This window comes from Orcinus orca, chromosome 11 (assembly GCF_937001465.1).
Source record: "Orcinus orca chromosome 11, mOrcOrc1.1, whole genome shotgun sequence".
Classification (NCBI taxonomy): Eukaryota; Metazoa; Chordata; class Mammalia; order Artiodactyla; family Delphinidae; genus Orcinus; species Orcinus orca.
This window is the reverse complement of record NC_064569.1, coordinates 62,654,028-62,679,820: the sequence shown is the minus strand read 5'-3', so window position 1 is coordinate 62,679,820 and position 25,793 is coordinate 62,654,028. Positions and strand designations below refer to the sequence as shown.

Below are 25,793 nucleotides of genomic sequence, written 5' to 3'. Positions count from 1 at the left end.
ATTCTTAATGATTTTTTAAATCACAATCTTTGGTCGAAAACACACCAAAAAGCATTATGGAAACCAAGTTTTGAAGAGCAGTGGATACTTTATAAATGAAATGAACATGTGTGCTTTAACTTGAACTGATTTCTGAATTACCTAATGGTTCTGAAATTAGTGTTCTGAAGGCTATAGTAAGACTCAGTGGGCCTAAACATGTTCACACGTGCTGTGATTGTCATGGGTTGATGTGTGAGTGGAGAATCACTCTGCTGGTGAATTGTTATGACTCTACATGAACACATTTGTTGTACATGCACAGTTTCCAAGGCCTCCAAGGAAACAGGAACAACATGGGGTTGTTGGAGTCAGGGTGGAAGGGTCATGTGGAGCCCTGCTGTTAATCCAGTTGCTTTGCTGCTAAGTAGAGGGTATTTAACCAAGGGAAGGATCCCTTAAGATGGTGACATGTTTCCTGAGTAAACTCTTACTCCATGCAGCCAGTCTGTGGTGGGAGTATGCAGGCCTTTGAACTGCCTGGCTAGAGAGGAATAAAGAATTCCTCATATCTAGACAGCTTTTCAGAGCACTTGTTTTTCAAGTGGATATGTGATATATTCTTATTTGCAGAGAGTGCATTCTGTATTCTAACTGTACTGGACACTGAGACAACTGGCTACAACTGGCCAAACTACCTCAGCAACAATAATATCAGAGGACAATTTAAAAGTAAAAACCAAAGCACTCCAATGAAATATTAATTCAAAAATTAAAACTAAAAGTACCCAAAGTGAAAAAAAAGAATCTTCTGTGAACATGTCAGTCTGCTTTGTCAACCCAAGAATAAGAGAACTACCTACAGGTTCACCATGATGTCTTCTATCCTGTACCCTCCAAATTGAACACAAATATTAGCAGGAGAGATGCCAATAAAACAATGTACTTTCCCTCGGGGAACTAAAGCCACCTCATGGATTTTTTCTTCCATGATTTTAAAGATGTATCATAATTTCTAGTATAGAAGTAGAAAACCAACAACTAAATCTAGAGGTTAATCGACTTGGTCAAAATCAGTCTGATTTTATTGCCCACTTGTGTTTTCTAACTATTATGAGAATACTCTACTAGTTGCCTATATTTTTGTACCAAGCCATCCTACTTTAATTCTTTGAAACTGGGCTTCTGCCCTATACTATCCTTACAAATGTGAAACTGTTATTTGAAGAAGAGTTTGATTCAACTCTCACCATATTCTAATATTTTTGTATTTGACCCTATTTTTCTCTCTGCCTTTTTAAATTTCTCTCTTTCACAGACTGTCATACTAATAAACTCACTTGATCTGCCCACCATCATTCTTGTCCATTTTCTCTTTCTTTCACCAGGGCCTCTCCCCTTACCCATCTCTTAAAAGCATGCTTTTTCATATGTCATCTTTCCTCAAACACTTGTATGCATTCTTTCATTTGATTCTTACCTAAGATTTCAGGTGAACTCTACTAGAAACTAGAGTGAATAGCTGCATCATACTCCCAGTCATCAATATCAACTGAATAAAAGACATCCATTTCCATGACCTTCAAAATCAATTACCACATCAAACTCACCATTTTCCTTTTTTTAATCCCCCAAGTTCTAATCAGATCCTTCCTTTCATTTCATGATTTCTGTACACAGGATCACCATTTTCTTTAGGTGTTTGGGCTTGAAACCTCAATTGTCAACTCTTCCCTTTTTCCTTCCTTTTAATTATTGTAGATGTGCAATCAATACCCTGCCACGCTGATTTGACCTCTACAAATTTATCTATGTTCTCCTTCAATTTTCATGTTTACCATCTAACTCAAGCCCCAACACTTCTCACAATGCCTCTAGCTCCCTTTATTTCTCTCTTTTTCTTTCTTTCTCTTTCTTCCTTCCTTCCTTCCTTCCTTCCTTTTTCTTTCTCTCTTTCTCTCTCTCTCTCTTTCTTTCTTTCTTCCTTCCTTTTTTATCTGGCCCTGGCTCTCTATGCAGCAGAAATGAATTTCTTTCCCCACAGTGCTTGTGATACCATGTCCCTAATTTCAGGTTCACAAATGGGCTAGTAACAAAGCAAGTGAGTAGGTACAGCCAAAGCAGTTTATTAGTGAAACAGACACAAGGGACATGTAGACACAGCTCTGAGGCAAGTGGGGGCAGATAAATAGAGTCAGAACACCACTAAACTAAGGATTTGCAGACATCTGGTTAGAAGATTATGTATTCTTTTCCTGAAATGTTGTCAAATGAAAGTCTTTCTAGCTAATGGGTGGCAAAAAGTATCAGAAACAAAAGCATAAAAAAATAAATATTTTGAGACACACTGTGGGTTCTACTAAAGGAAGTATCTGCTCATCTATCCTGTAAAGTAGAATATCAAGGGAAAGCTTTTTATTTCCCTTAACATGGAAGGGAAGAGGAGGAGATTAGAGACAGTCAATTAAAAAAAAGGATGAAACTCATCTGGTGTTCAATACACAGAAGGATCCAAACTGCCAGAACTATCCAATACAGCTTCAGTGCAAACCCCCATGTAGAACTGTAATATCCATTTATTATAAGGAAAGAAAACTTCTCAAAGTAAACCGATCCTGAATTGCAATCAGGATCATAATTGCAATCATTGACCACCAGAGCCTCACTACTCAAGGTGTTGTCCACAGACGAACAAAATGGCATCACCTGGGCCTTGTTAGAAATACTGATTATTAGGTCTCATCCCAAATCTACTGAATCAGAATCTGCATTTTAACAGGATTCCTACGCATAATAAAAGCTGTGTTCTACAGAACATCCACAGATGTCCAAGTTTGGAGGAAAAACACCTGTTTCCAAAGTCAAAGAGCATAATCTAAACATCTCAAGCCATGCCTCATTTTCTATTCTGCTGCTGCTGCTTTAGATAGCGCTGACACCCTCCTTCCTCTAGAAATCCTCAACTCACTTAGCTTTCTTAACACGACAGCTGTCTCTTGAGCTACTCCTCCTCCTTCCAAGACACAGGTCCACTCACCATCACCCCTTCTAAATTTTGTACTATGCCCACGAATATTTTCAAAACCATAATCCTAGGTCTCAGCTGGTATATCCCTCCATTCTTTTTATATCAAATCTGTATTTTATACTCCAATCTCAATTCTAAACTCAGAGCCTCTTTTCTAAGTATCTCATTATCTCCTACATATTCTACCTGGATCTATCAGCTATATTTCTCCCAGATATCCCCCAAATGTTCAAACCTTAACTCATTATTCTTTCAAATCATCTCTCTCTCTTTGACTTTGTTATTTAAATTTAGTGTCACCAACTTTTTATTTTTCCATTGAACAAAGAAGAGTTGTCTTCTTTGACATGACCCACTCCATTTCTACCTCTGTGTCAGTTCTCTCATGGACTCTGATAATGCCCCTCCACTAGTCTCTTTGTTATCATCCCTTTTTTATTGCCAACCAAATCCAATCATTCTTCTCACAGTCAACTAACTTCCCAAGAGAGAATAGATGTCAATCTCTTTCTTTGAAATTGCTGTTGACTCCCCATTGTCTGTAGGATATAGTCCAAGCTCTGTGATCTGGTTTACTGAGTGTTTCCGTGTGTCTCCTCAGACTCTCTTACAGCTTCATCTCCTCTGCACATCCTGCATCCCATGTTCTCCACTGTCATCACACCTCTGCTTCTGGCCTGAGGCCTCTTCTCCCCCGGCTCCATGGCTTTTCTCATGAGGTTTCCTTCATCTGCAACACCATGGCTTCTCTTCCCCACATCATGAAATCTTACTTCTGCTTTAGGATCCTGCTCAAGTGTCACCTCCTTCTTGAGGCATTTCTCAAGTCTTGTAGAGTTAGTTTTGTCCTCCATTAGTCCCCAGGTCCTTATTCATCTCTAAGGATTAGGTTAACATGGAAATTTATCAGGGTAAATGCTTATCTCCTGAACAGATTGCATTGTTCACCAGGACAGGAATTACGGTATGTTCATTTCTTCATTCTCAGTTCCTATCATGGGTTGGTATGTGTTCAGTAATTAACTATTGATTGCTATTAACTGGGTAGTATTATCAAAAAATGATATGTTATACCACCATCTTTTAACCAAGGGAAATCTTTTTAAGAATGGAATTATCAGAAGTATATTAAAGGAAGACACTTGTCTTCACTGTGTCCTTATTAAGTGACAGTTTACATTTATTTTCTCATTTATTCCTCACAATAGTCCTGCAAAGGCGATACTCCATTTCTGACTGAAAAATATGAAACCGCCTTTAAACATTAAGTAACTTGTACGAGTTATACATCTTATATATAATAGTACTGAAATTTAAACTTTCTTCTGTTGGATTCTATAAGCTGTGCTATGTTCTACTATACCATATCATTTTCTTGCAAAGTACAACTTGTGATACTTTAATGTTTCTTTTGCTATTAATTCATTGCCTTTTGGATTTGTATCTCCAAGACATCATGATAATAACTTTATATTGCCTTCAGAGTATCATCTCTTCCGGTGTCAAATAAATCTACTTTCAATAGATACTCCTCAGCATTTAGATAGGGAATTTTAAATAATTTCATTCAACAGATGACTTTATGTAGAAATAGGAAATAAACAGTAAAACAAATTTTAAATGGTCTGATGCTTTTAGTGTCCAAGCAATTCTCAAAAATCTTCCAAGTAAACACTATTTTTTAAATGTTTAAGCCACATTTTAGTAAGAGCTAGAAAATTATGGCATACTATTTATAACTTGCCACTCCCATGTTCATTGCACACATGACTAATTAATCAATCACAGAACTTTTTTCTGCTGAGTCCTGTGGTAGCCTCAAAATCCTTGGCTAGGACTCCAGCAACCCTTACTAATCAGAACACTTAGAATGAGAGTAAAACTTACTCGATCTCTTCCTTATGCTTTCCTCAGATATTGTTAAGAAGATTTTGAGTGGCTCAGTGCAAGATTTTTGTGGAAGGTTCTATTTCTGTTGTAGTTATTCTACCAGTGGACTTCCATGCAGAAGTAAAAATTATGTAATCTTATTCCTTAGCTTTCATTTTCAAAAATCAAATTGGACCCAGATACAAAGACATGTGCATCATTAAAAGTCACCAAAACATAATATCTGAACCTCACACGTCTATCATTCTTTACCTCCATTGGCTACTATCAAGGTTCTTTCAAAAAAAAAAATCTCAGTTGAGACAGTTAATATTTGAATTGCCTTAATTGCTATTTAATTCCCATGATAGTTAAAATATTCTTTTAACAACTACTCATTGCCCAAGTAAAAAGTTGGAGAGCCACAGTAACTTCCTAAGAAATTGAGCCTTTGTCATGACCCCAGCAGAGAATACCAAAAGGTTTAAATTGCAGAATAAATAATAAATTCCCAGATTAATGAGATCATTTTCTTTGATATGTAAAGAAGAAATTGGGACGAAAGAGGTTGGGATATTTAGCAAGCCTGGAACCAGGAGACCACATAGGAAATCACTGCTACAATTCAGGAAAGATTTGATGAGGGCCTGAATGGAGGCAGAGGCACAGGAAATAAGAGTAAATGATTAATGAGAGAAGTTATAATCATGGACACAGGACTTGAAGGGAAAAATCTAAGATGGCTCTGGGGCCTCCGGCTTGGGTTGCGCAGTACAGTTACATGGGAACAGAGGGCAGGAAAAAGAGATTTAACACCCCTGATAGAGTGTAAAATGAGAAAAAAAAACAAGACTCCACTTTTAAGTTATGTCATTAGTCAAAGGGTGAATAAAGTAACAGGAAATACTAGGAAGATGGATATTCACAGATGAATAAATCCATTTTCACAGCAGAGAAAAAGTAAAGATCACTTTATTATAATAGCTCTTTTTTAAAGCACATAATAGTTTTGGATATTGAATAAATTAATAAATAAGAAATTGACTTCACACCCCTAAGGTATTTAAAGTGGCAGACAGACATAGATATTGAGAAATTTGATTTAGTTTTGTGTTCTACTTATTCTAATAAGCGTATATTGATTGACGTTATCCACCAATTAATAAATCATTAAAAAGGATTTTATTGACCACTGGCATGTATCAGCAATGTGCTAGAACGATTTAATTTGGGAAAATTAGGTTTAAGAATGCAGGGATGACTGTTTCACTCTGAGAAGTATAACCCTTCAGACCATGTATTCCAACTCAAAACCCTTCCTAAAAAATACAATTTGATATTTAATGGAAACTGAACTGACTTCAACCTTGGAAGAAGAAACGAAACAATATCAGGCAAGTGTGCAAAAAGTGGTGCATTCAAATATCTACCTTCTGTGAATTATTAAATTGAAATGCCAGTAGTAAAGATCTAATATATTGGTTAGTAGCACAGACTCTAAAGCCTGAATACTCTACCTGAATCCCAGCTCAGCTGTTCTCTGTGCCTGTGTCCTCAGGGGTTAAATAAGGATGACAATATTATCTATCTCAAGGTTCTTATAAGGATTAAACTGTAGATCACTTAGAAGGGTGTCTGGTAGAAATAAGTGCTGGAACAGTTAAAAAGAAAATTCAGTGGGATTCAGATGTACGTTTGGGAGTCCCTGGGTTTACTAAGCCCCCATGTGAGGCTCTATAAATAGTCTGGTGAATTCATTAAAACATAACTTCCTATGTTCCTACAACTACCCTGCCCTCCTGTGCTTGGTTGTCTTCTCAACACCACACCACATTCTTTGGCCCCACCTATCACTTACTTACTTACTTACATACATACATTTATTTTTTATTGATTGATTGATTGATTGATTGTGGTACGCGGGCCTCTCACTGTTGTGGCCTCTCCCGTTGCGGAGCACAGGCTACGGACGCGCAGGCTCAGCGGCCATGGCTCACGGGCCCAGCCACTCCGCAGCATGTGGGATCTTCCCGGACCGGGACACGAACCCGTGTCCCCTGCATCAGCAGACGGACTCTCAACCACTGTGCCACCAGGGAAGCCCTCACCTATCACTTCTGATGCTACTACATTCTTACTCTAAGACCCACAAGCACGGACATCTCAGGACAGTGCCTGAGCTTTTAACTCTGGCTCTCAATCTCCTGGTTTATAATTACTTTGAGACCCGATTTCGTGCAAGCAAATACAATTGTCTTATTCTCCCTCAAACCTCTCTGGATACTACTCACTCTTCTTGTTTTCTAAACTCAACAATATCAAGCCCTATAGATCCTAATCTTATAAAGAATCATCAGAAAATTGCCCCAATAGGACATCCAAGAACCACCATTCCCAAAACAGCACGCACAGGATGAGCCTTCCAGAACCTGCAATTCTCAAAACTGTACATAATCCCCAAAGTATCTCAAATACAGAATTTCATAAATGTTCTGTTTTGTGATACAGTCATTAGATGAAAATATAGTTTTGATATGCTTAATGCTATAGTATATTTGCTTTAATATTTCAACCACAGTTTTGTGTTAGATTTGCATTCTAAATGTCATAACTAATTTGAAAGACAGGGGTAAAATGTGTCAGAAATTGAGGCAGTCCTCGATAACAACAACAAAAATAATTTGCCTTTAAGAAGGTAGCAAACAGGCCTCCATAATTCTGAATATATTGCAAAACAACAAAAGGAATTCTCTTGTTTGCTCACTTGACCCATACATGTTTGTAGTCTCCAGAGTTTTGTTCTGAGCCCTCCTTTTCTTCCCTAGCTTTGTACTCTCTTCCTGAGTAATCTCTTCCATTTCTATAGTTTCAATCAACAAAACATTGCTAAGCCAATGTTCCCAGGTCCATATATCTGGCCCTGACCACTCTTCTGGGCTCCAGAGCCTCATATTAGATATCACCATCTAGAAGTCCCACTGAAATGTCAAATCCATGAAGGCCAAAGCTGAACTTCCTCTCTTCATCTCCTTCTCATCTGTTTCCACCACAGCATTACTATTTTTTCCCTTGTTGAAATACATCACCACCAGTGAGTCAACAAAACTAGAAATGTGATGATTTCTTTGGCCCTTACCTCCAAACAGTCCCCAAATCCATCTTCCTCAGTCCCACCCTCATGCCTATTAACATTAAATTGTTCAAACTCTTGTCTCTATAGCTATAATGTATGACAAACCTGGACCCTCTCACATTTCTCCCCAAAGCACATTTTTCTCCACCCTGTCACCAAGGTCATGTTCCTAAGTTATAAGCAGCCTCATTTTCCTTCTGCTAAGAAAATTCCTGAAGCAACTTCCTTTACCTTCAAGAAAGAACTCCCAGCTCCTAGAAGGAGCATCCAGAGCCCCCATGAATTGGCCTCTGCCTATAGCCTCCCTCTCATCATGCCCTGTGGCAATTTAAACCCAGAGCTACAATCAATTATTAGATGCTCCTGCCATTAAAAGGTGAGATCTCTATCCTACCCACCCTCCCTTTGAAGCTGGGTGGAATTGTCAGTCCTTCATCTGTTGGGTCACAATACAGTTGGGTCACAGTACAATGTCCCTGAGACAGCCATGCTGGTGAGGCCATATGTAGTCACTGTTCCAGACATGTGAGTGAAGAAGTCACCTCAAAAGTGGATTCTCCAACCACAGGTGTTTTGCCTCGGGGCAGCCTGTGACACTCCAGCCATTCCACCCTTCCCTGTGAAGGTTCCAGAAATAGTGGAGTAGAGACGAGCCATTCCTGATGTGCCCTGTCTGACTCCTAAGCTCACAAAATCCATGAGGATGATAAAATCGTTATTGTTTTGTGCCAATATATTTTAAACAGCAAGAGATACCCAGAACGCATTTCCACTTTCACTTTCTGCTCAGCCCAAAAGTGGCAGCTTCCTGAAAGTGAAATGGCATTTTCCTCATCAGTGCCTTTGTATGGGCTTTTGTACTCTGTTGGAGTAGTTAACACACCTCACTGAACCACCTGTTTAAACATCTAGGTCCTCTATTAGATGATGGGTGAAATAAAAGGTTAAAGCATCACCTGATCTCAGCTGCACATCTAGCATAATTCCTGGCACACAGTGGGGGCTGAATCTTAATTTGTTGAAAGGTCACATTTGAACTTTCAAACCACCAGTAAGAAAGAACCCTGTGCTCTAAGGTAATATGTGAAAGATCACTAGAACAATGTTGTTTTCATTAAGCCATGTGGTATTCATGGACTACGCACAGTGACTGGTTCATCAAAACATAAAAATAAGCACAAAACAGTAATTTTTAAAATGGATGTATTTCATATAAATATGATAATACACTATGTTTATCAGAGCAATCTTTCATATTATGTAGGTTTTTATAACTCCTCATCTATATTAAGAGATTTTACAGAAAATTGTTTTAGAATCAACTATCTTTCCTCCCTTCAGTCTACTTGACTTCAGCCTTGGAGTCACACAAACAGGAGTGGAAATCCCTATACAGAATCCCTCTACAGTCACACCTTTAGTACTCTTGATTCCCAAAGAAAGAGAAAAAATGCTTAACCATAAAATGACATTTGTTCTACTAACAACACTATTCCCAAGGAACCAAGGAGGAATACAAAGAAGCAAATTACACAATATGAGGTAAGAAATTTCTTGGGCATAAATTTTGGTGGAAGTTTTTTAACCTCCCAATTTTACTTTTCTTTTGTAAGATGGTATCATGTGAAGAAGACAGGAATTATTTCCTTTCAAATTTACTAAAAATGGCTTGAGAGAAAATTAGGGATAAATTACCCAAGGTGTATTATAATTAAGCACATTGGAAGAAAGTCTTAAACTAAGGATTTTATATAAAATAACAAACATTGAAGATAGTAGAACACATTCACTAAAATTTTTAAGGCTGAGATAGATTGAAATACATTTCCTTATATATCCTATGATTGCTAAAAATGAAACCGTATCTTCAGAATTAATATTTAAAGAATTCTTTAAACCAAATTCTTCCTTTAGTATATACAGTTTCCCTTCTGTAGGGTCCTTGTGCAATGTTATAAAATGATAACTGACAAGCTAATAGCTCTAAAAAAGAGGAAAGTGTTCAGCCACTTCTGCAAACTATCTTTTGTACCTTAAAACCATATACGCTCCTTCAAAAATATTTAAGACATTTTGTAACAACTATACTCACATCAGAGTATGTGATAAAAATGTTGTCCCTATACATAAATTTTGCAGAGACATCACTAAAAACAGTTATTGCCTAATCCATAAATGAGTCAGAAGCTTAGCCTTCATCCACATGTGTTTCTTTTTAGCAGCTGGGTGGCTGAAATATCATCCTGATTACATGTGAGACAGGTTACTGTGATAACTTATCCCATTAGTGAAAGATGGCATGTAAATCTATTATAACCTCTGTCTTATCTTAAATTTCAACTGACAGTTAATAAGGCCACCTGCATGGTCTGCTTTTGAGGGATCTCAAAACAGTAACTAAAGAGGGAGATGCCTGGCTAGGATATTACTGCATCAAAGTCTCATGTTCTTTTAGGAATGGAGAACTTCAAGATAAAGAACTCAGGAAACCAGGCTCACATTTCTCTCACACTGTTACCATAAATCAGATTTTCACACTGCTTTTACTTACATGTAGCTCAAAACACTATGCTGCTGCATGGATCTTTTCCATTTACAGCTTTCAGTGTGGAGTAAAATTATATCTCAATGCATTCAGTGCTCCATTCTAAAAGCCCAATTTAATGCAACCACCTTAAAAAAACTGGACCCTGAATACCGCTAGACAAAACTATTTTTTTAATTTAACTTTTATTTTATATTGGGATATAATTGACTTCAATGTTGTGTTAGTTTCAGGTGTACAGCAAAGTGATTTAGATATACATATATATATCCATTCTCTCTCAGATTATTTTCCCATATAGGTTATTACTATTTTTTAAGCTAAAAATGTAAACAAACTTTGGCAAAGACTACCCTGATGAGTGAAAAAATATGGATTATTTAATACTTCTGAAGATTTAAAAAGTAAGGGGACACGGGTTCAAGCCCCGGTCCGGGAAGATCCCACATGCCGTGAGCAATTAAGCACGTGCACCACAACTACTGAGCCTGCGCTCTAGAGCCCGCGAGCCACAACCACTGAGCCCGTGTGCCCCAACTACTGAAGCCTGGGCACCTAGAGCCCGTGCTCCGCAACAAGAGAAGCCACCGCATTGAGAAGCCCGCGCACCACAACGAAGAGTAGCTCCCACTCGCCGCAACTAGAGAAAGCCCGTGTGCAGCAACAATGAAGACCCAATGTGGCCAAAAATAAAATAAATAAATAAAAGTATTGTAGGAAGCACAGACTATGTTAAACTATTTCCTAGTACCCATGTTCATGAAAATGAACTTAATTATTATGCTTTAAAATAATTATATAAATGTTTGAAGATCTAGAAGAAAGTCTATTTTAGAGAGTCCTTATAATTGGGCTCCTCTCAATTTACTGCAAAGCAAATGTAATCACTAATACAGTCAGTTTCATATCATTAGGGATAACTGGGGTCTCAAAACATCTCTGATGGTGGAATCTGGTCTAGAGTCTGCCCCCACTTGTGAGGAGAGAAAGCTGGTTTTATTTACACATCTTTTGAGACTGAGAAGTCAATTAGAAAGGGGTGGGTGCTATGAGTGGTCAGCAGCAGAAGCACAGGAAATGGGAGTGTGAAGAGGCAAATGTTGACAGTGCGCTTTGTAATGAAGAAGGACTTTTAACCAATGGCAAGACTATCTCAGCTGCAGAAACATGCAAGTCCCCCAAATTCAATTCTATGCTCACCCAGTCATCCCCTGATTACAATTTGTCTTTCTCTGTAGACCTGGTGACAGGAAAACATTCAATGGTCATACTGACACAATTATTATAGTTTTTGTGACAGATGCATTTTTCCATTGTAAGACAATAAGTTGAACCTTTGAGACAGATTTTAGTGGAAAACAGATTAATACATAATAATTTCATATGGTATAAAATTGCAGATATAATAATCAACTCTACATTATCAGTGCTCTATTTGAGAAGAGAGTGCCCCAGAAATAGTAAAGATCAAATAGAACCAAACAATGTCTAGTGTTTGGGAGACAATGTTCATGCAATATATAAACAGGATATCAAAATGTCCTGGAGTAAAATGTTAAAGAAATAAATCACAAATTAGCTATTCTGAGTAACGGCTCTGTGATGATACATGGATCATATATTTGGTAATTACAAGAGAAAATTATGAAACATTGGCTTACCATTGTTTTTATCGAGACATTTATGTCAGAGAGCACAAGTCAAATTCTCTAAATTAGGAGTGAGTCTAATACTTTATAATATATATTATATTCTCACCATTCCCTTGGAAAGATGGAGTATAACTGTGATGTTTGCATTTTCTACCTGGAGAAATCAATCTCAGTTAATTGATTTTTACTTAGTTAAAGAAAAAAAAAGTTATCAGAATGAAGAATGGTTCTGTCAATGAATGTGATGCCATTAACATGTTGATAAACAATATTAAGGTTTAAGTTCACAACATCAAAGGATAACATGGTAGATAAAAGGTGCCATCAATGACCAAGAGACTTCAGCAGCTTTTGGAGAACTGAAAATAAATGAAGTATTTTTGATGTGGAACACATAGCCTCCATGTGTTCTCCATCAAAATGAACACAGAAGCCTCATCCTACTATACGCATGGAGGGAGGATTCAGTCTGTAAGAACGAGGGAGGCTGGACTAGGAAATTTCAGATAAGATGAAGGGGATATAAAAAGAGGGAGATTAATCGAACATCCATGTCAATTACTATTGATGACCACTCCATGGCCAGACACAAACAAACCAATTAACCATCCAAACAAACAAGAAGCGATTTTAACTATAATAACTGAATAATCAAAGAAAAAAAATGCCAGCAAAGAGGGGTCTCTCAGTATACCTGGACTGACATCCCTCTAGAGCACCATTAAAGGAGCTATGGCTTATTCTTTTTTTTCAAACCGAAGTGTATTGCTCAGCCATTAAAAAGAATAAAATAGTGCCATGTGCAGCAACACGGATGGACCTGGAGATTATCATACTAAGTGAAGTAAATCACACAGGGAAAGACAAATGTCATATGATATCACTTATATGTAGAATCTAAAAAAATTGATACAAATGAATTTATTTACAAAACAGAAACAGACTCACAGACTTGGAGAACAAACTTCCCCCAGGGGGTATGGGTGGGAGGGGGAGGATTGATTGGGAGTTTGGGATTGATATGTACACACTGCTATATTTATTTAAAACAGATAACCAATAAATTAGAATTACTTTCTAAAACAAATAAATAAATAAATTGAAGTGTGTAGTTGATACACAATAAGTTTCAAGTGTACAACACAGTGATTCATAATTTTTAAAGGTTATATTCCAATTATAGTTATTATAAAATACTGGCTATAGTCCCTGTGTTGTACAATATATCCTTGTAGCTTATTTATTTTATACATGGTAGCTTGTACCTCTTAATCCCCTACCCTTATCTTGCCCCTTCCCCCTTCACTCTGCCCACTGGTAGCCACTAGTTTGTTCTCTGCATTTGTGGATCTGTTTCTTTTTCTTTATATTCACTAGTTTGTTTTGTTTTTTTAGATTCCACATGTAAGTGATATTATGCAGTATTTGTGTTTCTCTGCCTTACTTACTTCACTTAGCATAATACCCTCCAAGTCCATGCATGTTGTTGGAAATGGCATTATTTCATTCTTTTTTATGGCTGAGTAATATTCCACTGTGTGTGTGTGTGTGCGTGTGTGTGTGTGTGTGTATACACATATATACACACACAATATCTTCTTTACCCTTTCATCTGTTGATGGACACTTAGGTTACCTCCATATCTTGGCAATTATAAACAATGCTGCTATGAACACTGGGGTGCATGTATCTTTTCGAATAAGTGTTTTGGGGTTTTTTTGGATAGATACCCAGGAATGGAATTGCTGGTTCTATGACCCTTTTTGCTCAGTATCATCTGAGTGAGGACCTTCCCAGAAGCCTGTTGAAATGTGCAGAAATATGGCTCCTACACATCTTATTTCTCCTTTTCTGATTTATGCCTCTCTACAATCAGCTGTCCAATTACTAGTACATATTTAAATTTTTAATTGTTTGTCTATCACTAAATGTAAGCTTCAAAAGGGCAAGGACTCTTCGATTTCTTTTGTCCTCTGTTGTATCTCCAACGCTTAGAAGAGTGCCTGGAACACACTAAGTGCTTAATAAACATTTGTTGAATATATTAATGGGGGATGGGAGAGATGGGAGAGTGTGTACATCGAAAGATAATGATCAAATTAATGAATAAAAATTAGTGGTAGTAGTATTTTATTTAGCTATAAGGGAATACTTACTAAAGGAAATACCTAAAATAATTAATGGGGTTACCTCTCTGTAGCTAGACCAGGCTTGGGAAGGTCTGAGCATTGGGCCATCATTTTTAAATCATAAGGATATTACTTTGAATTACATTTATGTATTTAATAGAAGTTAGAAGTGTAATGGACAGAATTGATCAGAGAAAGTGAGAGAGGAAGGAACAGTGATGAAGTTGACTTGAGGTTTTTAATGTGGGTCAATATATTTCATTATATATGTGATATGAACTAGAAGTGGGAGGAGGAAAGATGAAAGTGGCTGGTTTGAGTGCCTGTTACATGCTAAGGGCTGTGCTAAGGAGGAACTTTAAACACAAATTATGTCAGGTGGTCTTCTCAATACCCTTTTGACAAGGTTACCACTATTCTAATATGAGGTAAGAAACCTCGTATTTGAGCAGGTTAAAATTACTTGCCTCATGCCACATCACTGGGAATTGGTTGGCAGAATTGAAAACCATGTTTGCCTGACTCTAAAATAACCATACTATACAGATGCTGCTTCATCATAACAACAGAACCATGAGTGGTTGTCAAGCTTTGAAAATAATGGACTAGAAGCACAGAACATAAGCAGTGTGTGTATGTGTGTGTGTACATACTCTTAGTATTACACCCTCTCTTGGTTTCCTCGATCAGTCAATTAAAGAATAATTTCTTTCCCTTCAATTATTTCTCTCTAGAAATAAAAAATTCTGTTATTTAAAAGGAGATTCATAAATGTCGTTTTTGTTTGTTTCATTTTCTTTAAAGTTTAATTAATTCACTGTCTTTTATGAAGAGCACACTATAGGCCACAACACAGAGCTCAATTAAGCAACTAATTGAAGCCAGGTTCATGAGGGCTTAAATTACCAGAGACTTCCTGTCATCTTAAATTAAACTTCCTTATATACTTCTCAAGATTTATAACCCCAGGCTGAAAAGCTGTAAACCATCCCAGTTTCAGAGTGAATCTCCCAGAAGGAAATGATGTTTCCTGGAAAAGAGGAAGGCAAATGTCCTCCATGGAAGAAGGCTCCAAAAGCAATGTGTGTGGCAGGGGTGATGGGAGCCTCGAGAAGGGGCTGCAAAGGGAATAGACAAGTCACTCAAATAGCACGTGCCCAGAGATTTTGCAGTTTGACTTGTGAGTCCTATAGGAAGGAGCAAATTTATCTAAACAGCAAGTGGACACATTCTTGACTTTCTCCTACCAAATGTAAAGCAGAAGGGCAAATGATTTTCTGTGGAGACCATAATCTCCCCAAATCCCCAAATAGCTCTTATTTTAGTTGAGAAAGACTTATTATCACTGCCTTTAACACTCTATCACCTATCTAATTTCTTACCTACACTTTCACATGCATTGTGTTTCTTTTTTACATGTTTTAATTCTCTATAATATAAAAATACGTGTTCATGTGATTCAAAAATCACTGTTTTGGGATTGGTACAATTCACCAACTATTTAATAACGGGATGGGAAATAATTTAATAATGTAGACAAAAATTAAGCTAAAAGGCCTGTATTCTAAGGAAAATCACCTCCCTTTTTTAAACTTTTAGCAACTAGAAAACATTTTTTATGTATACTATTACCCTAACATCTCATGTATAACCAGACCAGTACATAAGAAAAATGAATTTTCATTTTATAATTTTCCTTCACTATAATGTTTTACTAGATATTCTCAGGAAAATTAGACATTCATGACATGATTTCTGCTCAGTGCTGGCTGGTCTCATGTGCCAGGCACTGTGTACAGTTTTGGTGAAATTGAACTTTCTGTTACTTTTCATGTCAACTAGAATTCTGCCAAAACACACATATGTAAAAATATGATTAGCAGAAATATCCTGAATGTCTATGACATATTTACTGATGGAAATAAATTTTCTGAGTTGGAAAATTATAGGATTCATGTCTACCTTGTTTTTTGAATAAGAAGTACTATTTTCCCCATCTCCTGGTTAATGCCTATAGAAGATAACTATGACCACAACTCTTACATAAGATTTTTAGTACTTTATATTAAAACAGTTCTCATACTTTTTCCAGTTGGTTAGACAAAGAGCCTTTAATATACTCTTTTCAAAATAAAATGAAGCGCCAGAAAAATAAAAGAAATTGATTTTATATTTTATATTAAATAAATGCAAACAGGATACTTAACAGTCTTTAATATAGCAAAATGTTTCAACTTTACCTACGTTAAGTCCTTCCAAAGATCACTGAAATAGAGAAAAATTAATTTTTATATGAAATATGTTCAAATTTTTGAGATTGCTGAAGGACTGAGGAAATTTAGAATGAGTCGCAGTTTTATTTTAATACACATACTACAAGTAGATAATTCAAGTCAAATGATAAACAGATCAGTGATCAAGGAACAAGACTGCCCTCACATGTCATCACTAAACTTACACCAACCATATGTCATTTTAGGGTTAATTCAAAACATAGGTCTTTCGACAGTATTTTTCCCTTTGTAATATTAGTTTATGTTGACGAGGTAAGGACTTCTGTATTAATATTATTTATTAACAAAACAAATTAGTAATTTGGACATTTTAAAGATAATACGTTTGTGTCAGATTAGTTGTGGCATTCATTTTTTTAACCAGCCTTTAATTAAAAATTTTAAACTCTGCACTAGCTGCAAATTAGAGGCATCATTTCTTAATCCTAGATCAGATATCTTCTTTCGTTGTCTAAACCAAACATGACAGAGAAGACAGGAGTTATAAACATGCAAGCCTTTAAGCTATCAATGATATTTCATAGCCCAAACACTTCACTCATGTTACCTATTACTTTTCGTGGTACCAAAATGCTAATGATCTTGGTAATCTGCTTTCTTATCCCGCAAAACAGAAACCACATATTGGTAAAGGAATGGTACTCCACAGAGGCAGCAACATTGATAGCAGTGAATTAATGAATGACAGCCAGAAAACAAAGGGAACAAAATATTTATAATAAATAGGTAAAAGACCAAAGAGGTATATAGTCAGGCATCAACAAGGATGGAAGCAAATAGTTCCATCAGACTTGGATAAGGTCTGATGGTTCCACTACATATCATTCTGAAACTAACTGTATAGTTCAATATCATGACCACCCAAGAATCAAGAACATTTAATCTTTATTATAGCAGTTTTGTAATACACACAATTCTCATTTTAAATGACGTACCATTGCAATTGTGAATGTTAGAAAGTTTTCCTACCTAAAATTAGAAGCAGCTATAATAAAGGTTCATTCATTCTTACTTAACTCATTTCAGAAATCATTACTAAGGACGTACTGTGTGTAAGGTTCTGAGCTAATCCCTTGAAATACAGAAGTGGTTAAAATGTAAAAATACTGCTGTCCTCACAGTGCTTACATTCCAGAGGGGAGGAAGTGGCAATAATAAACAATGAATATAATAAATAAGTTGTAGGTTAGAGAGGGGTTAGAGCTACAGAAAAGAAGGAAAACTACAGCAACCATGATGTGGAGTGCAGATGGGCACACTGCAGTGTTAGAAGAGAAGTTAAGGTCAGCATCAGTGAGAAGGCAACACTGGAGCAGTTGACTTGCAGGAGGTGAGAGATTCAGCCAAGTGGCTATCAGAGGAAGAGCATTCCAGGCAAAGGAATCAGCTACAGCATATTTCCTAAGCGGGGAGCAAGCCTAGTCTATTTGACACCATGGCAGGGCTCTGAGCAAAAGAGGGACATCTGACAGGTATGTTCAAAGAGTTTTGTAGATACTGACCCACTGAACCCCCAGAACGATTTCATGAAATCGATGCCATTTTTTATACCCTTTTAGCAGATGAGAACCTGAAGCATAGAGAGGTTAGGTAAGTTGCCCAAGGTCACACAATTAGGAAGTGGTGGAACTGGGATCCAAGTGCAGGCAGTCTGATTCTAGAGGTGAGCTCTTTTTTTTTTTTTTTTTTTTCAGTACGCAGGCCTCTCACTGTTGTGGCCTCTCCCGTTGCGGAGCACAGGCTCCGGACGCACAGGCTCAGCGGCCACGGCTCACGGACCCAGCCGCTCCGCGGCATGTGTGATCCTCCCGGACCAGGGCACGAACCCGTGTCCCCTGCATCGGCAGGCGGGCTCTCAACCACTGCGCCACCAGGGAAGCCCTAGAGGTAAGCTCTTAACAAGGAGATATTCAGTCCTTGAACAGGACACACACAGGCACGCATGCTCGCTCACATGTGCACAAACCCCCCCCCCCCACACTCAAGAGTGTAGAGGAAGCTGAGAAGCCAAAAGAGGAGAGCTTGTTATCCACATTCTATGTCTCTTGGTCCACATTTTATTTTCTCTCTTGTATATTTTACTTGTTAACCTTTAGATCAAAATGTCTGTTTAAATGAAAGATGTTCAAATTGACTGAAAACATTTGGGGTTATTCTCAAAAGAGCAAAACAAATTAGCAATTCTTAATGTATAAAATAAATATTGTGGAAATTATTGTGGAGTTATGTCAATTTACTTTAAATAAACAAAGAGAACAAAACAAAAATACTCTCATGAAACAATGTGCACTAAAATTATTTTAGGTCTACAGAGAAAAATACAAGAACATTTTTCTGGCTAAATATCCAGAATAATATAGCCACCAGTCATTCAAGCTATCCACTTGGGAAGAGCTTTGGAATCAACAGAAAGGCTTCATAAATCATGATTTATAACTCTCATCTCATGTAAATGAAGATAATGTGTCACTGAGATTCTTTTCCATGTTAATTATCTTGGTTCCATTGTATAGACACTTATTCCTTTCCTATGTGTACTATCAATACAGGCTTTGAAAAATGCTTAGGTACATTGTTATATTTAAGTTCACATAGATTATAATTCATACACTATCTCACTATGTCAAATCTATACAAATGGAAATAAGTATTAATGTCTGAAATATAACATTCTCCAAAACATAGAATAAATTCTGTTAAAATGAAGACTTGGAGCTCCTCTTTATCATGGTGCTAACTAAGTACTACACTACCTTTAGTACAGTAACTACTCTGCATTTATTAAATTAACAATCCAAAAAGTAATCAAATCCAATTTATCAAAAGAAAAAATTATTTAAGACTCTATCTCAGAATTAAAGGACACTGGTGAAAAGAATGCTTTTCATAAGCTAAAAAAAATAAGATAGCTCTCCCCAAGATGGTATAAAATGACCATGCCTATTGTACATAGGTCCATATTTTAAAATATAATACAGTTTCATAATATCCATGCATATCCAGCAAGAAGAGAAAAAAATTTCCCCCAACGGGTCATAACCACTGAGAAATGTGGGGCAAGAAACTCCACATGGCAGATACAGAAATAGAGTGAGGGAAAGCAATGACAAATGATATCTCATCTCACTTCCAGAGTCAACATCCTTTGCACAATACCACTTTACTTCCTATATTTTTCCAGCTACCATTCTTGCTTCTTGTCCATTCAAATGGCTTAAACCAAACTCTAGGAAATATTATTTCTGGCAGTTCTCAAAATCTAGATCTCTTTCTACCAACCACCACTTCCCCAAAAAAATTAATAATAAAAAATATATTTTATTTTTTCTCCTTCTCTATTCTTAAGGAAATCTAAAGAACTTATACTGTAGAGAATGTTTTTTTCACTTTGATTCCTGCACAATTTCACATGACATCACAAAATACCAAGACAAGCTTAAAGAACAGAAGCACATCTGCATTACTTAGTAAAAACAAATATCCCTTATCATTCCATGGCCTTTGTAGTACACTCCATATTTTTTGGTGAAACTGTGATTTTTCTTTATTAATAATTCACTAATGAGTAAAATTTGCCAAAGGAAATGAGTTTACATGGCTGTACAGAGACAGAAATATTGCTTAATGTGAAGTGAGGGATGGTTGACAGATGAAAGAGAAGGGGATTTCTGAGCTGCTGAATATTGACAATAAGTGGGAAGTGGTTTGTGAATGTATCTTGGAATTTTATGTTAGCTTTCTGAGTCAATACTAATTGCCAAAAACAAACTCAAGGCAAACTGTATTATTAGGTTTTAGGCTTGGCTTCTAAGATGGAAAAAGTTAAATATTTACATATGTGTGATACAGTGTGTATATTTTAGTAGACGATAAAAGAGTATTTTCATATTGGACATTCTCCCTCCTTAAGAAAAATGATGATAGCTATGTATGCCATAGAGCTAATGATCTGATAACCCGAAAATTGATCAGAAACATATGAGTAATTTGCATGAAACCTGTTAACTTAATTACGTTCTGTGATCATTTTTTGATGTGCCAACTTAGCTAGGTTTATTTAGTTCCACTCAACACCAATCTGGGTGTCGCTGTGAAAGCATTTTGTGGATGTGGTTAAAGTCCATAGCAGTTGACTTTAAGTAAGGGAGATAATCCTAGATTATCACTAGGATAGTAGGCCTGACTCACTCCTTGAAAAGTGGGAGTGTGGCTTCCTTGAGAGACGAAATTCCACCAGTCTATAGCGGTTTCAGCTCGTGCTAAGAGTGTCAGCCTGTCTTCCTGCTGGGCTGCCCTCAGGATTTCAGACTTGCCTAGCCAGACCCCATTATCATGTGAATCAATTCTTTAAAATAAATCTGTTTGCACTCTTTCTTACTGATTCTGCTTCTCTAGCTGAATCATGACTGATATAGCTCCAAACTGGAAAAAAGGCAGGAACGAAAGAGTAAAGGAAGCTGCAGTGGTTTGCCAGCACCCCACACCAGCTGTGTCTACATGCACCCACAGACTCAAGTCAGACAATGTGTGTATAGAAACTCACACACACGTATACACACACATGCATGCACAGACAATCTCACATCAAAATGGTATGTTCCCAAACACTCAAACTCCTGTGTTTAACAGACCTGAAATTTTTGACAGATGTAACGATTTAATCGATCAAAAGCATCAACCAAAGAAAACTACACAACTGGAGACTAGGATTCAAAAAGCACATTCTAAACAATAACTTGTAGAAGGAAGGAACTCTGATATACTACTGACAAGAAAGACATTTCACACATTTTCATACAAACCACAATCACCTTCAGAAAACAAACACAAATATTTCACCTAAAAAGTGATAAGTGTTGGTCATCCAACCAATAGAAAAGTGGTTTTAAATTCTATAACGTTAATCAAAGAATCCCATCACTTTGATACAACTATATAAAGATGTTTTCCAAACTCGCACACAAAAACTTATTAAAAACAAGCTGTATCAAGAGAAATTCATTCTAAACACATTCCCCGCTTCCCTTCCTTACCTGGACTGCATATCTTGCTGGGTTTTGGGCTGACTGGCTTCTGCCTGAGGGGAGGCGTGGGTGACCCGCTGCTGAAGCTCCACCAACGACTGGTAATACTGCTGCTGATGATGCTGCTGCTGCTTGTAGCGAGACAAACTGAAAAACAGCCCTAGAATGGCTTTTAAGTTTCCATTTCTTATTTCTGTATCAAGTGGAAAATATAAAAACAGTATCATAGAAAATGATTATTTTTTACAAATGAAATTCTAGAAGCAGTTCTCTTAGGCTAAATCTACGGAGACAGAAATACAACTTGATTTTCTCAGTCACAGATTTAAGCAAATCTGATTTTCTGAAACACGCTAGCATTTCCAAATAGCTTGGAAATTTCAGGGAGAGAGGGAAGGGGTGAAGCGTAGAGAGAACAAAGCTTACTCAAGTGATGGTCTTTGCTGACCCTGAATGACAGTTTTTCTAGAGTTAGTTTCTTCATGGAAATGGATGGGCTCTCAGTCTTGTGCTAATCATTTGGTTTAGCACTCTGCTTCCCTCACAGACACACACAGCTGTTACCAACACGGTGGTGGCTATGAGCTAGAGAAAGAAAGCCACTTAAATGCTGGTTGTCCTACATTATAAATACTGATGCTACGGGTGTACCTCATAATAGCAACTAGATTTATAACTGTTAGCACAATTCTAAATCACCCACCAACCAAGTTATTTTCAAAAATATATGTATATGTCCTCCAAAAAGCAGACTACATCATAGGTATCCATTTTTAATGCTCCAATTCTTTTATTTTTAATTTATGTTACATATTAATAAACATTAAAGATCACCTTACTCATGACTTTAGATAACATAATTGAATAAATGTAAGTGGAATTCCTAGTTCTAACACATGGGGCTCCTGTGTAAGTTTTTCTAATATTGAATAAAAAATTAAATGCACAAAGTAGGCTACAACATGAGCCTACATTTTCCTCCTGCAGTTATAATTTTAAAATTAGAAAACGAGATGCAAGTAAAGCTTGATATAATGCTACACAACCTATAATCATAATTTAACTGAAACTTGCTATTGGCAATAAAATATATCCTCCTTTGAGGTCAAGGTTTTATGGCTCCTTTTTGGAATTTAGAAACATTAATAAACTACTTAGATTTCTTGCTCTCTGATGGTTTATAATGCCACACACACTATGCCGTGGAATTATTCATATAAAATGAGGCTGAATTGTTATAAGCCCCCAATCTTCCTCACAGGGGTCATAACATATAAGTGTTGGCTTGTTCAATATAAAGCTACAGTGAGAAAGTATTAATTTTCTCCTGTAAACCTGAATGATCTTATTGAAAGAGGTTTTTTTAACTTCTTATTTTATTACTATGCATCTTTAATCAATTTAGAAAATCATTTTGGGCATTCATATATTTTTAGGAGATAAATAAAAAGCAAGAGGTTTATGTTAATAAAAGATATCATGTTACACTCCCTAACACCATACACAAAAATAAACTCAAAATGGATTAAAGACCTAAATATAAGACTGGACACTATAAAACTCTTAGAGGAAAACACAGGCAGAACACTCCATGACATAAATCACAGCAAGATCCTTTTGGACCCACCTCCTAGATAAATGGAAATAAAAATAAACAAGTGGGACCTAATGAAACTTAAAAGCTTTTGCACAGCCAAGGAAACCATAAACAAGACGAAAAGACAACCCTCAGAATGGGAGAAAATATTTGCAAATGAATCAACGGACAAAGGATTAATCTCCAAAATATACAAGTAGCTCATGCAGCTCAATATCAAAAAAACAAACAACCCAATCCCAAAATGGGCAGAAGATCTAAATAGACATTTCTCCAAAGAAGACATACAGATTGCCAGCAAACACATGAAAGGATGCTCAACATCACTAATCATTAGAGAAATACAAATCAAAACTACAATGAGGTATCACCTCACACCAGTCAGAACGGCCATCATCAAAAAATCTACAAACAATAAATGCTGGAGACGGTGTGGAGAAAAGGAACCCTCTTGCACTGTTGGTGGGAATGTAAATTGATACAGCCACTATGGAGAACAGTATGGAGGTTCCTTAAAAAACTAAAAACAGAACTACCATATGAACCAGCAATCCTACTACTGGGCATATACCCTGAGAAAACCATAATTCAAAAAGAGTCATGTACCACAATGTTCATTGAAGCCCTATTTGCAATAGCCAGGACATGGAACAGCCTAAGTGTCCATCGACAGATGAATGGATAAAGAAGATGTGGCACATGTATACAATGGAATATTACTCAGCCATAAAAAGAAATGAAATTGATGTATTTGTAGTGAAAAGGATGGACCTAGATAGAGTCTGTCATACAGAGTGAAGTAAGTCAGAAAGAGAAAAACAAATACCGTGTGCTAACACATATATATGTAATCTAAAAAAAAAAAAAAAAGGTTCTGAGGAACTCAGGGGCAGGACAGGAATAAAGACGCAGACGTAGAGAATGGACTTGAGGACACGGGTTTGGGAGAGAAGGGTAAGCTGGGATGAAGTGAGAGAGTGGAATTGACATATATACACTACTAAATGTAAAATAGCTAGTGGGAAGCAGCTGCATAGCACAGGGAGATCAGCTTGGTGTTTTGTGACTACATAGAGGGGTGGGATAGAGAGGGTGGGAGGGAGAGGCAAAAGGGAGGGGATATGGGGATATATGTATACGTATAGCTGATTCACTTTGTTATACAGTAGAAAGTAACACAACACTGTAAAGCAGTTATACTCCAACAAAGATGTTTTAAAAAAAAAAGAATATGAAAAAACAAAACAAAGCCAAACAAAAAGATGTCATGTTATACGGAAGAGACATAAAACGAATAAATGGTAACATTTCTCACCAACTTTAACCACGTAGAAAGTAAAGTATTATCCTGGAGGATTTTATCAAATTTTATTCTAAGTTAACAGAACCATGAGTTAGATTTGAACATAAGTTTTTTGCCATTAAATATGTAATTTAAGATTAAACATCATGATGACATATACAGATAAAGGATTAAAGAAATTTAAAATTTAAATAGTGAAGAAAAATTGACAAACGTAAATAATTCTAGTACATGTCCATAATATTTCAGAAGTCACACAATTCCTCTTTTTCCAATGGCAGCAAACTTTGAACAGCTTAGAATTGTCTAATATTTCTACTATCTGTGGGGGAAAAAGGCTTTTCAGAGTAAACTGACTGTAGTAGAAACAAGAAGCAACATAAATTGTCAAAAGTGTTTAATCATAAAATTCTAATTAAAAATGGTTGTTGCTGATACAGATCTCAAAGGACTTGGTATTTCATAACTTTAGCAATTGTTTTTTGTTAATAGTACTAAATTGAAAATTTTGCAAAGGCTTCCTAAAAATATATGTGGAAGAAAAAGAAATGCAGAAAAAAAAATAACAGATCTAGTTTCCTTTTTCCACTTTTCTATATTTCAATGTCAGTGATGATCTTTTAAACATTTAATAATTTTAAGGACTTTACAAAGAACAGTTATTAATACTGTTAGTGCTAATTAAGTAAGAACTCCTGATGACTTATTTAAAATTAACAAATATTTAGACTTGGACTACCAACTTGATCAAATTATAGAATTGTTATTGATAAAATATTTGAGCATTAATTACACTATTTTAACTGTATTTATGTCCATCTACTGTATTTATTATCCAGCATTATCTATCTATCCATCCATCTACTTAAGACTCTACAAACACTACCAACTGGTAATAACATAAAGATATTTTGTTAGTATGTCCCCCTCCCATATACTCGGTAATGTAAAGAACAATTTTGGCAAAATTTGGAACATACCTACATAAGGCGTACATTAATAACCATTGAATTTATGTTTCTATTATTTTGGAAACTTTACTGATTTCCTTTCTTGTATTAGGGGCTATGTACTCCCACTTTACATTTCTAGCATTATAAAAAGTCTTTTACAAACATGGATCCATTTGTGACAACTGTGCTTTTTCTTACCTTCAGCAGATAGACCTTGAACATTTACTCCTCTGGCTGCTAGAAAATTAAGGCAGACATCAACATTTTCAATCTGCAACATGAAAAGC

The 25,793-nt window shown here is 36.4% G+C and overlaps 1 protein-coding gene across 2 annotated transcripts in view; it reads right to left on the bottom strand.

Annotated features, from left to right (window-relative positions):
• Window positions 1-25,793, bottom strand: part of NAV3 (neuron navigator 3) — an 835,897-nt gene that overhangs the window by 197,991 nt on the left and 612,113 nt on the right. For both annotated transcript variants that reach the window (XM_033431322.2, XM_049694975.1), the window contains 2 exons: window positions 25,705-25,777; window positions 21,663-21,846 (listed from right to left, as the gene is read on the bottom strand). In XM_033431322.2, the coding sequence (XP_033287213.1) occupies window positions 21,663-21,846; window positions 25,705-25,777 (257 nt within the window). The remainder of the gene's footprint in view (window positions 1-21,662; window positions 21,847-25,704; window positions 25,778-25,793) is intronic.